Genomic DNA, 16,213 nt, shown 5'->3' on the forward strand with positions numbered 1-16,213 from the left:
AACACAAACAGAATCAATCAATCAATCAATCAATTTTATTTATAAAGCCCAATATCACAAATCACAATTTGCAATCACAATTTGCCTCACAGGGCTTTACAGCATACGACATCCCTCTGTCCTTATGACCCTCACAGAAGTTGTCAGAAGTCACAACTGGAGGCTGAACTATTCAAACCTCTCTCCAAACATAGCTCAGCATCGCCATCACATTAGCTCTTTAAAATCAGGCAGGGATGTCTGGGAAATGATCAACTGTTTCTCTATTGAACACCATCAAATCTCAGCACAGTTAGAATGAGTCTGTTGAAGTGTTTGTGGCGTGTGCGATGACTCACTGTGACATATTGTGACAGCTCTTGAATCATAAAGCAGTCTGTTTATATAGAAGTCATCGAGGCAGACACTTCAGTTCAGTGACAAGACGAGTCTGAAGTGACTCAAGTTATCTAAAGCTAATTCTGAAGGACTTTTTCAATATCATCCCTCTGCAGAAAAGAAGAGCCACTGTTAGATGTGTGCATGTGCGAGTTTCAGAGCCACCCTTGTAGACAAGGGTTCGAGAGGGCGGGGTGTCAGTCAATCACTTTTTAATGTGGCCAATCAGAGGCCCACAAATCCCTGTCAGTCAAACATTTGTTTTTTATTTCAGTCAATCTCTTCACAGTAGTGGGAGGAGTCAATATTTCAACTAGCTAGCTAGCGTCTGTGTATCAACTCCCCGACTGTCACAAAATAACTTCAACCACTGCCCATTTTAGAAGGACGACCGCAAGGAAATGTGTTCTTTGTTTAAATTAACGGACAGTTAATGGACAATGAATCATAGTTGTTTGTTTCTGGCTGCCAGGATTAGCTAGTGTTGTTCGCACGCTAGCTAAGTTAGCTGACAAGTCGTCTATTTCCACTTCGAAATGTTGATTAAAAACGTTCCCGTCTGTTGATACATTCAGGTGTGTGTGGACACTGGAGGGAAGCCGATAGACCCCGCCGATGTCCCGCCCTCCCTCTGGTTCTTCTAACAGAGGGGCAGATCACAGTCTGGGTCAGCGGGGTTTGATGGAGGCTGTTTAGGAGCTCAGAGTCATATTCTTCCCCGGGGTTTCTTGCCCCTGTCCTCCGTACGGGCAGACTTCTTCCTCCGGATCATCCGTATTAGCACTAATCCAAGTCAAAGTATCAACAGACGGCAACATCTTTAATCAACTTTTTAAAGTAGAAATAGACAAATTTTTAGCCAGAAACAAATATCTATAGTATGATCCATTGACTGTTTGATCATCTAAATAAAGAACATGTTTCCTTGTGGTGGTCCTCCTGAAATTATATGTGGTGAAAGTTACTATATTCTGTAATGATTCATGATTAAGGAGCTGATTAAGGAGTGAAAAATCTTAAATTTATATGTAGCAATCTCCATCCATACAACATACAAGGGTCTGAAACTCGTGCATGTAGGTGGGTGTTTCTCGACTTTATGGCCACTGAAGGTCTTTAGTAAAACGCCTCTTCTAAAATATATAAACTTTCATTGTCCTCTGTGATATTATTCAACATGGAGAAATCTGAATGAAAGATTTTGCTGTTAATTCTACATTTGTCTTTAAATATACATCAATCGGATTGCGTTATTTATTTTATTTTTTTGCACTGACTTTAAATCATGACTCCATCCACACTGCATACGTACAGATCTAATGCTGAACTCTTTGCTGAAAGTTTGGTTTTGATGAGGGGAAATTCCTACGATCGACCTCAGTGTCACAGAGTTTACGACTTTTGGCATCAGACCAGCAGAAGATTAACTGAGATGTTTTTACTTTACAACTAGACCTTGATATTCACCACTCAGGTCATGACGCTAACAAAAAGCTGCCTGCTACTGCTCAGAAAATGTTTTCATTATCGTTATTATATGGAAATCTGCTGCTCTGCTAATTGGAATAAAGTTATTTAAAAATTCATTCATAAACCCTCCTTTGATTATATGAAAAAAACAAACAAAGATCAAAGGAAATTAAAGACATCCTTTGATGAGATGAGTGTGAAATCATGAACGACCCTCCCACATGTCTTTGTTTTGTTTGTTTGCATAAATCGGTCTTTGTTTACCCTCCCGACACTTCCTTGAAAACAAAAGGAAAAAAAACAACAAATCAAAACAGAGCAGGGGTTCAGATTTTGAATTTTTTAAATTTTGGAGAATAAAATAAAAAATTCAAAAGAGGCTATCAGTTAAAAAAATACTGTAAATGATTAAAAAGAAAAAGTGACTGCTCAGCGTTTTGCTCCTCTTCCTCCTCCTCGTGTCTCTGCTGCTCTGAACTTCCAAAGCTTATTCATTTTTCACGAGCTATAACTCAGACTCATTCATGTCGCACCCTTGGATCTTTTTCTGAATGTGACTTCTTCTAACAAAAACATCCACGATCACTCTGAGACCGTTCAGTTATCTGGAGGTGTTTATGTGTCGACTGCATCGCTCTGTAAAGGTCAGACTGTAGATCCACAGATGTGTTTCTGTAGCAGTGACACTGTGTGTGTGTGTGTGTGTGTGTGTGTACGACACTACGAGGGTTAGTCTTTATTTGTTTTTAAAGTATATTTCCCACGGTTTATTTTAATGGAGGCAATCGTCCAAAGGAGCCGCAGCACTTGATGATGATTTGATATCACTAATCATGTCATCATGTTCCACCCTTGGGAGATGTAGGAACGTAGTTTCAGAGGGAGTGCAGTGGGGGGTCGGACGCTGGTGCTGCAGACGCTCCAGCGATCCTGTCAAACAGAGTCAGCGCTCACCCGCCGCTAATGTGCCACTGTTGGCCCACAAGGCTACTGCTCCACTTACAGGCGGCAGACACAGAGAGACAGAGGAACAGGGAGAGACCAATTAACGCCGCGAGTTTGAGGAGAACAAAACATAACACAAAACTACAAATTTAACGCCTCCGCCCAACAGTCCACCCTGTGGTTGTATGACTCCGCCCACCAGTCCACCCTGTGGTTGTATGACTCCGCCCACCAGTCCAGTGTCTCTGACAGTCTCCATTCATGTCAGTGAAAACATGGATGCTTCACACACAGAAGATCTATACAATCAGCACAGGTTCAAGATTAGAGTCACCAATTCAGTATCTGACCAAATGTCTCCCTTTCTGTTCCTGAGATATGACGTTAAAACATGATGATGTCACAGTCAAGCTGACCTTTGACCTTTTGACCTTCATTATTTTATCCTGTCAGACATTTATGTCAAGTTTGGTCAGAATTAGTGTCTGAATTCTTTAGTTATGACCAAAAACATGAGGTGAAGCCCCCGTGACCTTGACTTCTGACCAACAAAATCTAATTGGTTCTTTGTTGAGTCCAAGTGGATGTTTGTGCCAAATGTTAAGAAATTCCCTCAAGGCATTTTTGAGATATTGGGTTCATCAGAATAAGACAGATGCAAGGTCACAGTGGCCTTAAACTTTGACCAACAAAAAAAAAAAAATCTAATCAGTTCATCATTAAGTCCAATTGGATGTTTGTGTCAAATATGAGGAAATTCCCTTAAGACAGACGCAAGGTCGCATTAACCTTGACCTACAACCACCACATTCTAATCAGTTTTTTTGCTGAGTGCAAATGGACATTTGTGCCAAATTTGAGGACATTTCCTCAAGTCGTTCTTGAGATATCATATTCATGAGAATGAGAGGGACAAGGTCACAGTGACCCTAACATTTGACTTATGTCCATGATATTCTAACTGGTTCACCCTTGAGTCCAAATGGATGTTTGTGCCAAATTTGAAAAGAAAAAGAAAGAAAAAATCCCTTAAGGTGTGCTTTAGATATTGCGTTCACGAGAATAAGATGGACCCCAGATCACAGTGACATTTACCTACAACCACCAAATTCTAATCAGTTCATCCTTGAGTTGAAGTGGCAGTTTATGCCAAATTTTAAGATATACCCTCAAGGCATTCTTGAGATTTACTAGAATGAAACGGGCGCAAGGTTACACTGGCTTTTAACTTTGACCACCAAAATCTTGTCAGTTCATTGATGTGTCCAAGTGGACGTTTGTGCCAAAATTTGAAGAAATTCCCCCAAGGGGTGCTTGAGATGTCGAGCTCATTTGAATAAGATGGATGCAGGGTCAGTGACCTTGATGTCTGACTTATGACCACCAAATTCTATGTGGTTCATTGTCATGTCCATGTGGATGTTTGTGCCATATTTCAAGAAATTCCCACAAAACGTTCTTGAGATATCGCATTCATGAAGAATGGGACAGAGGGAGGGACGGACAGCCGGCCACAGCTATCGCCGGCGTTGAGCCATAAAAACACGATCAAAATAAAATCAGAGCGTCCAGAAGAACGATCGACTTCCTGCCAAAAATATCGCCCATCTGGCCTTTTTTCATTTCCTTCGCCACGCTGGGAGAATTATTGCTCGTCACATTAGTCACAGAACAGCGATCAATCGTTCGTCAGTGTGTAGTGATCAATCATATTCTCTCATCGTTTATTCATTCATTCACACACGGCGTCGGACTAGGTATGAGAGTGTGAGTGTGTGTGTCAGAGTGTGTGTATTGTCTGTTGTGTGATGACATCATTTCTGGTCTGAGGCATTACCTCACCTCCCCTAATCACCCAGCCCCCCCCTCTTCTTCATCCCTTTACCCCCCCCCAGCATGACTCACTCCACCCCCCCACCCCCTCTAACTCGCCCGGAGCGACTCCCGGCGTTTTGAAGTGATGGCTTCTTTTTCTGCAGACAACGCTGTTTGTGGTTCTGCTGTCCCTCATTTCACTACAGAAAGAGACACACACAAACACACACTCCGCAGGATGCAGCAGGTGACTGGCTGTTTCCTCCCCGGCGTGTCGAGGCCAGCCAATGGCACGGCAGCAGACCCCCCCCAGCCTCTAATCACCGAGCAGACTGGTGTCTCAGGGACCCGGCGTGCACCAATGAAACCGTTGCTAAGGCGCTGAGGAGGCGTGGGGGGAGCTAGTGGCAGCCACCCCCCCTCCTCCACCCCCTCCTCCACACACACACACACACACACACACACACACACAGCAGACAGGCATTCCAGGTTACGAAGGCCAACAAGGGCAGAGCGAGGAATAAAACTTACATAAAGTACATGAGCATAACACACACACACACACACACACACACACACACACACACACACACACACACACAGACACACACAGACACACACAGACACACACTCCAGGGACCATAACAGGTGACGTCACAGCGAGTCGCCGGGTTCACAGCTGACAGGCATCTCTCCTCGTTCCGCTCCGTCAGCCAAATGAAAGCCAACAGGTGAAGACACAGAGACAGAGGGAGACAGAGGGAGTCAGCATCCTCCGTCACCACGGCAGCACGCCGCAGGATGACAGGAGGACGTTACATGTGTGTCTGTCTGTCGGTGGGTTTCTTGACACGTCCTCGTGAAGTCTCGCACACTGAACACAGATGTAAAGGCGAGGAAAACAATGCGGCGTCCTCAGAGAGGCTGTACGGCAGCTGTGACACACACACACACTTTGGTGCTGTGTTCTGCTGTTTTTCTCCGACTTTTACCGGTTACATTTTCTAGGAAAAACTTTTTTCCTGCAGAAATAAACTAGAACAAAATTTAAATCTGCAAAACAATAACTGATAAATCATATTTTTTAAATTAATTTCTTACTGCATATGTTTACCTGTTACACAGCTTCTTGTGGGTTACCTGTCGGGTACCCGACCTGGTGCAGGAGTCTGGTCTGACTTCTCTTCAGTATAACAGAATTGGAAGACGCTCAGCTTGTGGAGCTCAAAGCGCCAAAAAAATACATTTGAACATCAATGTCTCTTTACAGAAATCATTACTCGTTTACTCGTGATAATCCATAGACCTTGTTGTGAGCAGTTTCATGTAGGAACTATTTTCTCTCTACCAAACTATACCCGCAGAAGGAAGTGTGCATCTACTCATGGACGAGAGGCTCATGTTCGTTACAGTGTGAGATGTAAACATTAACGGAGTCCTCTTCAGCTGAGCTGTAACGTTAGCTAGCTCAGTGGTGCTTTCACTTTTATTGAGTCACTGTCCAGATCTTGTTTTCACTGAGTCATGTGACGTTTTACATCACCGCCTGTTGTCATGAGGCAGACGTGTGCAGAAGCATGTGTCTGTGTCAGATGCATAAATGTGTGTATGCACAACAACCATGTGTACCTCTTTTCCTACACATGACCTGGTATTTTAAAGGAGGCTGTGCATCACATATAAGCTGCTGAGTTGTTGCAGCGGCCCAGGTTTGATTTCAACCTCTGACCTCAGCTGTGGGTGATGTGATGAGGAGAAGAATTAATATAAGTTTGTTCTTTGGTTGTTAGTCAGTGTCACGGACTGTGTGATTATTGTTGCAGGCTGCACAGCGTTTTGTGTCAATCAAAGGCACATTTATAAAGTTCATTTCAAATGATTTATGAGGTATGCATTTCATCGTTTTAATTTAGATTCATCTCCCTGTTAATGAGCCTTTCATTTTATCCTGTGAGCTCTTTGTAATGTCAGTTTCAACATGAGTTTAATATGAATGAATCACTGATCGTCCTTCTGGTCTTTAATAATTACAGCCCCTTTTACACTGCCAGATTTTCGGCGAATGTTGGGCCGTTTTGCCGGCAAGCTGTGAGCATTTAGACACACAGAGCCGGATTGGCGAGTTGATCCGAGGTGCCCAATTTTCCGCCTCGTAGGGTAGACATATTGGTGGAACCCTTTTAGTGTAAACAGACCGAGGCGGCCTTCTGCAAAGGGAGGGGCTGTTGATGACTTGTGGGAGGAGCTGTTGATGACACCGCACGCGCAAGCCACTGGCGGTGGATAAACAGGAAACAGCTGATAGCAGGAATTAGCGAGCAGCTAGTAGCAAGAGGGAAACACAAACCTGACAGACACTGTAAAGATGAGCAACTGGGGAGACAAGGAATTGCGCGCCCTCCTTGTCCTCGCAAACGAAGAGGCCATTAACCGTCAGATGACGGGGACGGTGAAGAACGGGCCGACTTACGAGAGAATCGCCGAAGGACTGACCAGCCGCGGCTTCCCTCCCACGTCACTGTTTACGTCACACGCTGAGCTACACGTTTTGTTACTTGCTCACGCCCCCCATTGCCCCGAAAAAGGCACATTCTGTATAAACAAAAGTAGGTAGGCAGCATTTTGTTTTTATACTGTCAATGCTGAAAAAAAGACTGATTGGGCTTTCCTGCAAATTTGCACAACTCCTGTTTAAAAAGGGCTAGTGATTGAGATTTTACCACCATGATGATGATTGACAGAAATGTGATGAATTAGTGGTTCGGACACTATGAATATCTGCAGCCCTGCGTCATTACAGCCACACTGGAGACTCTCTCTGAGGTGACACTTTCTGTGAAACTGCACGCTCTTCACTGTGTTTCTCACTGACAGGTGTAGTTAGAGGAGGAGGGGCACAGGTATCGATGTGCAAAGGGCGTTTCTACATTTATTTAACTGTGGTGTGGAAATGAAGCTCGTGCAGGTGCATCCAGTGCCACAGTCAGTTATAAAAACAGAATCAGGCGCGGCTTTATAACTCTGATGTGATGTGATGAACATACATATTTCTGTCTGTGTGCGTACACAAAGATTTTGTCATGAGTCTACACAATGTTTACGCCTCTGGCCATCAGGCTGTCACATCAACTCTCCTATAGAACTGTAAAGATGAGGGAAAAGAAGTCAGATGAACAGTAGCAGCAAACAAACTGACACTGGGGGGAAACACTTTGAAAACAGCCTCATTTTTTTGGCTCGACTAAACTGATTTTTTTAGTTAATGAAGTGATAAATAATCCAGTCGCCGACTTTGATCAGAGCGTAGAGAATCGTGTTATTCCTCCACTGACAGCGTGAAAACTGAGATATCTTGTAATTCAGTATAGTGGGTGCAACTTTATATTCAAGGTCAAATTTACATTCTGATGCATCCAGCGGAGAAGCTTTACTGCACTCACACACTGTGAATTAACTCTCAGTGCTCAGAGGAACCTTTAGGGGTTCTCTGCAGTTTAACCTCCGAGGAGCCCAGACAAAAAAAAAAAAGAAGTTCTCAAACACGAGCCGCTAAAAAGCCTGAAGATGTGTTTGAGTCCCAGCCGACAGTGCAGCAGCTGATTCCAGTGATTAGTTCCCTCCTTCTAATTGCAGGGTTGCTAATCAGTGAACTTCGCTGCTGTCGTGTTTGGCGAGGATGAAAACACGCAGGATGAATGGAACATACTTAAGAACCAATTCACCCTCTAATATGGGAGGTTCTTACACACTCCTGTGAATGAGATGCTTCGACAGAGAGAAACACTGAAGCTGCCAAATCTGGATCCTTGATGCTCAGCTGAGACGGCTCATTATCTGCTCTCATCTTATACATTTCATTATTTTTCTTTGAGCTTTCAGTGCTGATTACATTTTTATCTTATTTGTGCTTCCAAGCAGTGACCTGTTGATCAAACAGTGTGGGCTGACTTTTTATCAGTGTTACTCAACATTAAAAGAGTCACGATTCATTTTGATTTCATTTTTGATTTAAAGATTTTTTTTTTCCAGCAATGAGAGTTCTGATACATAATCCTCAGTAATGTGGATTTAATGACTAAATGTGTTAAGGCAAATATTCAGACAGGTAGGACTGTCTGTTTAAGTTTAGAAAATCACATCATTTTACTGTGTTACAACTTAGTGTTTCCTTTAAACCCAGGAAGTGTTGATCCGTACAGATCAACTGATCTTTGGTTTTATGCTCCGACAGCTGTCACAGGGCTTCTACAGTTCAAGTTGAATTTAAGAATTTTTCAATGCCATTCAGGATTAAATTTAAGATCAATTTAACAACAACAAAAATAAAGAGCAAAAGAAAAACATGAACCAACATAAACATGAGTTATGGAGGTTCAGGGACAATTCTGGACAAATGAACAGAAGTGTAAAATACGTGGTGTTTGTTCGTGATTTTTCGTCACTTACACACTTCCCCTTCAAGGCGGGAATTTCACGCTGTTAAACCGGCTCGCCGTTCTGCATAAAAAGTGCGATTGCGGAATGGGGAGGACAGATTTGTCTCGACTCAGAGTCAGGACGGAGGCAGTAACAGCGCCATAATGATGTCTGTATAGACCGGACAGTGGGCAAGACAGGATCGTGGAAGGGACGGGTGTTGCGTTTTGACAATGCACTACCCACCACAGTGGTTTTAAAAGGGAGTTATCAGCAGTTAGCAGCTAACTCAAAGAAGAAGGACAGCAGCTGTTAGCAGTTAGCAGCTAACTCAAAGAAGGACAGCAGCTGTTAGCAGTTAGCAGCTAACTCAAAGAAGAAGAACAGCAGCTGTTAGCAGTTAGCAGCCAACTCAAAGAAGAACAGCAGCTCTTAGCAGCCAACTCAAAGAAGAACAGCAGCTGTTAGCAGCTAACTCAAAGAAGAAGAACAGCAGCTGTTAGCAGTTAGCAGCCAACTCAAAGAAGAACAGCAGCTCTTAGCAGTTAGCAGCCAACTCAAAGAAGAACAGCAGCTGTTAGCAGCCAACTCAAAGAAGAAGAACAGCAGCTGTTAGCAGTTAGCAGCTAACTCAAACAATGAGGTCCAGGAGCTCCTTACCCTCTGAGCAGAGGACGAGATCAGCCGCCATATAACAGGGACGCTAAATGATTGTTATTGACATGTGATGTCATTGTTATTGTTTATAAAGAGCTGCTGACACGTATGTTATATGTCACACTAGAGGCCGACGCTGCTGGGTTACATGTCACACCTCTTCTGATTCTGTTATGTCATCATGCCGTCTGACATCACACTCTGGAGCCACATGATGCCGCCATCATTTGTTTCTGGGTAAAAAATGCAATGTAAGCATAAAGGTGGGACTTTGTAGCGGCTCTCTAGCGCCATCTCTGTCTGTAAAGGGCTTTCCACTGCCTTCATTCCCATCGCGCATAGTTTGTGTATTTATGCAACAAGTTTTTTAGAGACTTGAGCTGATTTCAGCCATGAGATTTTGGTAAAACAGCAAATTTTGGTTGAACTTTCACCTCCTCCTGTCATCCAGGGTTCAGTGACAACTGAGGCGACAGTGGATTCTCCGCTCTGAACATCACAGCCTGAAATAATTCATGAGTGTTTTTTGTTTGCTGTGCGGATCTGCATGATGTTAATGCAACAGGCACTTGGTAAATTATTTCTAAAAAACAGATGTCATGAATAATTTTGAGATTTTACGATGCAACATCAGAAAAGAAATCATTCATAAAATCCTACTTTTCCATGTCTCAGCATTTTTAACTTTAAAAAGATTGATTAAAGACATTTAATACAAATGAAGGCCTTATTTTCATGAATGAATTCAGTGCCCTCTGAGACTTTTTAAGGATCTGTGAGAACCCTGTTTCACCAACAACAAAATAGCAGTCACCAATCCTCCGTTTGATTTCAATGATTGAAATCAAAAGCTCATTTTGATCAGTTTCGATTCAGAATCAAAATCATGACGCTCCTACTTCCTGCCACGGTTTGATCACAGACGTTTATTTACTTTACCTCTGTGGGAAACAGATAATAAATCATAACCTCTGAGTCAGACTTTTTCTGGAAAAACCTCACCTGTTAAACTTTATGAACTGCTTCTAGATTGCCTTTTTTATTTTTATACTAGACTAATAAGCAGAGCTGTATTTCTATGAAGGAGCCAGAGAGTTCATTACACCCCAGCACGCCTCAGCAGCAGCAGCAGCAGCCGACCAACATTAAACTGATCTCAGCAGCCGCCCAGACCCTTGTTAGTATCAGAGGCTTTTTCCCTGAGGCGAAACTCTCACACACAGCGAGTCCACATCAAAGTGAAGCATGAGCACGTCTCTGGTATGTTTCTCTGAGAGCGGCGCTCTGGGCTACACTTCACTTTCAGCATGTCGGTGTGGGCGGTTTAAGCCTCTGTATACATGTACAGACGAGGGTCTTGCTGTGCCTGTATGTGTAAACCACTACAGTCAACAAAGAGGCTAATCCTCCGGGCAAAACAGCTCCTCTCAGATTCATGTGGGGGTGTACGCAGTATGTCTGCTCTGTGTGTGTGTGTGTACATGAAATAAATGTAAGCAACAGCAATCCTTGGTTGACTGTTCAAAGTGCACCGAGTTACGTTATTGGTCTTAGTGTCTGCGGAGAGACAGCCAGCAGGGACAGACTCAGATGAGGCTGGATCCTTAACCTCACACTCACATGTCAAGACTCAGGAAATGGACTTTTTCATCTTCTGCTGGGTCTCAAACAGATGTCGTTCAGCTGCTAAGCGGCTGCGGTTGGTTTTACAACAATCAAACTGAGAGGGAGATTTGTCTCACAGTAGTTAGGGAGTGTTCGTTATTTATGACGGGGGAGGAGGAGGTATGTCAAATTCAAATGTTGGTTTACCTCAGGTTTGCTGAGGCTGGACGACACCAGGCACCCTGAGCCAACATCCAGGTCCCACTGCTTCCTGCCCTGGTTGTGAGGATCCAGTGCAGAGATCCGCCCATCCAGGGTGCTGATGATCACAAGAGACCTGCGGACACAACAGAGAAGAGTTCACTTATTGCAGCTTTACATAGATACACTCATTACAGCCCTGCACACTGATGTTGACGAGGCCACGGTGCGTCTCTGCACGCTGTTTTCAAAATGACACCGGTGATGTGTTATCTTCCCAGTGGGGCGTTGCGTTTAATGCCATCACGGATGAGACAAAAGCGTGAAGAGCTGCGAGGTGGTGGTGCAGATGTTGCTGTTCCCTCTGTACTCCTCACCCTTGTTTGGCAATCAGGGTGACCTTCAACTGCAGCCAACAGCACACCTGTGCCGTGACAAACCCCATCCTGTCAGCGAGTACGGGCGTTGATTAAAGGTGGGAGCAGACCTGAGGATTATCAGACCTGACCACACATCCCACACATGAAAAATATGAACGTGTGAGACCATGAATTCTCAGTGGTTACTGAACCAAAACAGAAATCCATCAAAAATGCACCCTGTTCATTTGTGTCGCAATTTCAAAGGTAAACCATATGAAAACATCGAGTGCACCTGAAACGCTGGACGGAGAGAGACGGGCTGTAAACTCTGCTGACGGAGCGGGAGGGGAGTCGACTCTGTAATAAACGGATTAATAAACTCAATCACAGCACATCACTCTCTTTTACTTTTGCTGACAACTTTTAACATTTAATGTCTCTTCTGTCAAGAGTCTGCAGCCCCGTTTACACCGCCTCCGTCCCTGCCCAGCCCTCTGTGTCCGTCCTCACGGTGTGCCGGACAGACAGCATGCTGTCTAAAATCGCAACTTGATGCCGCCGATGTTTGGCTCTATGTAAAGAAGGGAGCTGGTAGCGACTCTATAGCGCCATCTCTGTGTGAGAAGGGCTTCACACTGATGTAGAGAGGAAGCACACTTAAATCTCCTGAGAGTAAATTGAAGATGACTCTTTCAGTCAAAATAAAGAAACAGAGCTCGAGGGCAGACGAGGTTGATTTCATTTATATGAAATGATTTTCTGTCCTCACTTTAAAACGGTGGACTCCATCGTTACCTCCTTTTATTTCAGGAGAGTAATCAGAGTTTGTTGCTCCTCAGGTTTGGGAAGAGACGCTGATGATGCTCTGAAACAGATGGTAACAGCGACTATTGAGAGCACACAGGGGGTTTGACACGGATACTTTTCTCAGGCTTAAAACTGTTATTACTGCCATAAAATTAGGCTCATTTACATGGAAAACCTCAAATCAATGTTTTATGTGTCGACAAAGACCGTCTTTTATTCAGAGGAGCTGGATTGGTTTGGTGCCGTTTCTGATTTGTCTTGGCGTTCTTCTGGGCTCTTCAATATTGGCAGAAAATTAGTGTTCACAAATATTGGCTCGACTGCCCACGATGACAGCTCAGAGAAATACTGTGTCAGCACTGCTGAGGAAACAACTAAAGCATGTTTCATTTCACTCTCTCAGATCTCTGTCACAACACAGATGAAACCCTCGTGGATACAGTTAAAATGTTCAGCCATCACTGGCGAGGGGTGGGGTAGTGGGGGGAAAGTGGGCCGTAATGGGAGGGAGGGGGGGGCTCAGACAGCCCTCTCTTTTTTTAATTTCTAAATTAATTACTAAATGAAAACTGGCTGAATAAATCGGTTGAAAGACTGAAGTTTGTGAAAAAAAAATCATCACTTAGGGACTGTTTGTTATTTATAAGGGAGGGGGAGGTGCAAAAGGAGGCAAGTCATACTTTTTAAGCATGAGGGAGGGGCTGATTTTTTTTTTTTTTGGCTGATCAGAGGAGCAAACAAATTTAATTGGCTGTATTTCATGGCCCATTTTTAAAGGAATAATGCGTTCCAATTTTATTTTGCAATTTTAAAAATTTTGGTGCAAATTTCAGGCAGTTTTTAAAGAAAAAATGCCTTCAAATTTTTTGTTGGTTTGCCTTCCAAATTTTAGCTATTTGCCTACCAATTTTCTTTTGCAATTTTACACATTTTGGTGCTAATTTCAGGCAGTTTTTACAGAAAAAAAAAGCCTTTTAAATTTTGTTGATTTGCGTCCCAAATTGGCTGTTTTACTAATTTTGGCATTAAATTTTAGCAATCTTTAAAGAAAACATGCCTTCTGAATTTTAACATTTACTTCCCAAATTTTGGTGCAAAATTTTAGCAATTTTTAGAGAAAAAATGCCTTCCAATTTTTGGCTATTTGCCTATCTTTTTGTTTGTTTGTTGTTGTTGTTGTTTTGAAATTTTACAAATTTTGGTGCACATTTTTGGCAGTTAACGCATTTCAAATTTTGTTGATTTGCCTTCCAAATTTTGGCTAATTTTCTAATTTTCGCACTAAAATGCAATTTTTAAGGAAAACAAGCCATGTTTCTCTTAAAAGTCACTAAAATTACACCATTTATCACAGCCAGAAACTGTATAAACAGTCGCTGGATTTCCATATTTCCAACGGCCCTTGGACACATTATGTGCAACTCATCCATCAGAAAAAAAAGAAAAGAAATATGAGCATAAAATAGTGATATTTCATCAAAAACAAACCGTTTGCACAAATTAACCAGCATGAATGATGCTTTTATGAACTCCAGGATATCGTCTTCAACTTTTAACTTAAAGTTTTAAAAATCAAATAACTGATTTATAGTGGAGGGAGGGTCACTGATTTTCCACCAGTCACTCAGGGAGGCAAAATTTAAAAAAGTCACAGCCCAGCCACCCCCTCCTCTAATAAATAAAGAACAGTCCATTACAAGGTGCTAAATTGTTGGTCCCCCAGCAATACCAACGTACACTGTCATGTCTTTCCCTAGCAAAGAGAAATCAGGGTTCCAAAACAACTGACTCTGTAAAATAATTTCAGAAGGTGTATGAGAGAGACACGGATCAGGAGAGGACAGGCAGGGGCCCCACACAGACTGGGGGCCCAGGATCTGTTGCTACGCCCCTGATCACTGGCAAAAATCACACTGATTCCTAAAAAATATTTCCACACTGTAAAAGTGTTTTTTTCCCAAATAAAGTGTGTTTCCACATATTTCATTGAGAGGCATTGCTGGCAGAGACACAGTGTGAAGCTAAAAATAAGACGCGGGGGGAAAATCAGATGCAGGGGGTGAAGGCAGTTTTCCTTAGATGATGAATGAGCTTCACGTTTCTCACTGCACCCCTGAGCTTTACCTCTGAGGAAAGACTTCTTTAATTATTTTGGTGATGGATTTTTACATCACTTCTCTGTCTCCACCAAAACATTTACTCGGTGAAGAGTTTTTCTTGGTGGAGTACGAATTCTCCGACTGAGTTTAATCCCTCTTAATGTGCCCACACAGCAAGATTTGTAAACAGTTCTCCTCTGGTTGGTGTAGTAACTCGGGGCTAAAAACAGTCTAACTGAGTTGAATGGATCGAGACATCCAGCCCCACCCTTCGCCCAACTCTGAACCGTTCTGCCGCATTGCTTGTCAATCAGTCCTGAGCTCTGGCAGGGGCCACCTCCAGACTATTGATTTGTATCTGTCTCCAGGAGATGCTGTCAACGGGGCTTTTAGCTTTATTTAACACACACATGCTGTCTCTGAGCACCCACTGCTTCACATCCACACAGCTGGGACCCAACCAGCTTCCCTCTGTTGGCCGCCGGGGCATATGGGGCTTTAACTGCCTCCCTCGAGGGCAACTAGACAGCAGCAGCAGCAGCTGAGGAGAGAGACACTGTTACACTTGTTCACTTTAAGAAATTAGGAGATAAAGTGAACGTGGACGTCATCCATCATCTTAATTCACGAGCACTTTGAGAGTTGTCAACTTAGCTGAGTGAATTTATCACCTGTGTTATCCATCACTGAGACTGAGCAGGTGAGTCGCTCCTGATGAGCTATAATCCCTTATTGATCTCACCTATCGAACACTCTTCAGTCATGAAGGGGAGGGAGCGTGTTCGAGGATGTTTAAGCCTCAGGACAAGCAGGAAATGGATTGTTTCAAAGGGTGCAAATCAATTTTCGGAAGCTTTCTCTTTGTAGACACCGACTTATTCGCAGGGAGTCACACTCGCTGCTCCGGACCAGCTAGTTGCTTCAGCTCGACTTGATCTGGAAGTCTGCATAAAAATGCAAATAGGCTCACTTAACAGTAATGAGCCATGTGTGTTTCAGCCCCATCAAAGCCAAGATTATCTCCCCAAATCTGCTCTCAGCATTATCAGCCTCGCCACTCGCACTCAAGTGTGGAGTACTAAGGAAAACATTGTTTTTCCTCTCAGCCACCAATAAAAACACAGCGCTAAAGCCTGCTCTCACCCTCTCCATTGGCTGCCACAACCTGCCAAAAATATTAGGCTGATTGGTTGTTGCTAAGCAGTCGGCTCTCTGAGAGGGTGGAAGCTTTGGCGGCCTTCGCTCGGCCGGCCCCACCCCCTCAGAGTCATGCTGTGAATGTAGAAGTGAGGAAGAAGTCACCGAGAGCATCGAGTTCAACTTGAGAGATGGAGCGAGGCTGAGCAGAGATAGAGGAATTTCATTCTGAGGGGGATCAAAGGCTGGTGTGGACTCTTTGTACTCCACATAAAGGATGAGACGGAGTACAGAGGGGGGTTGGAGTGGGGGGGGGGGGGG

The 16,213-nt window shown here is 43.5% G+C and overlaps 1 protein-coding gene across 1 annotated transcript in view; it reads right to left on the reverse strand.

Annotated features, from left to right (window-relative positions):
- Positions 1 to 16,213, reverse strand: part of eif2ak3 (eukaryotic translation initiation factor 2-alpha kinase 3) — a 52,659-nt gene that overhangs the window by 22,525 nt on the left and 13,921 nt on the right. The window contains exon 2 of the mRNA XM_050062108.1: positions 11,494 to 11,623. Within this exon, the coding sequence (XP_049918065.1) occupies positions 11,494 to 11,623 (130 nt within the window). The remainder of the gene's footprint in view (positions 1 to 11,493; positions 11,624 to 16,213) is intronic.

Source organism: Epinephelus moara, chromosome 14, assembly GCF_006386435.1.
Source record: "Epinephelus moara isolate mb chromosome 14, YSFRI_EMoa_1.0, whole genome shotgun sequence".
Lineage (NCBI taxonomy): Eukaryota > Metazoa > Chordata > Actinopteri > Perciformes > Serranidae > Epinephelus > Epinephelus moara.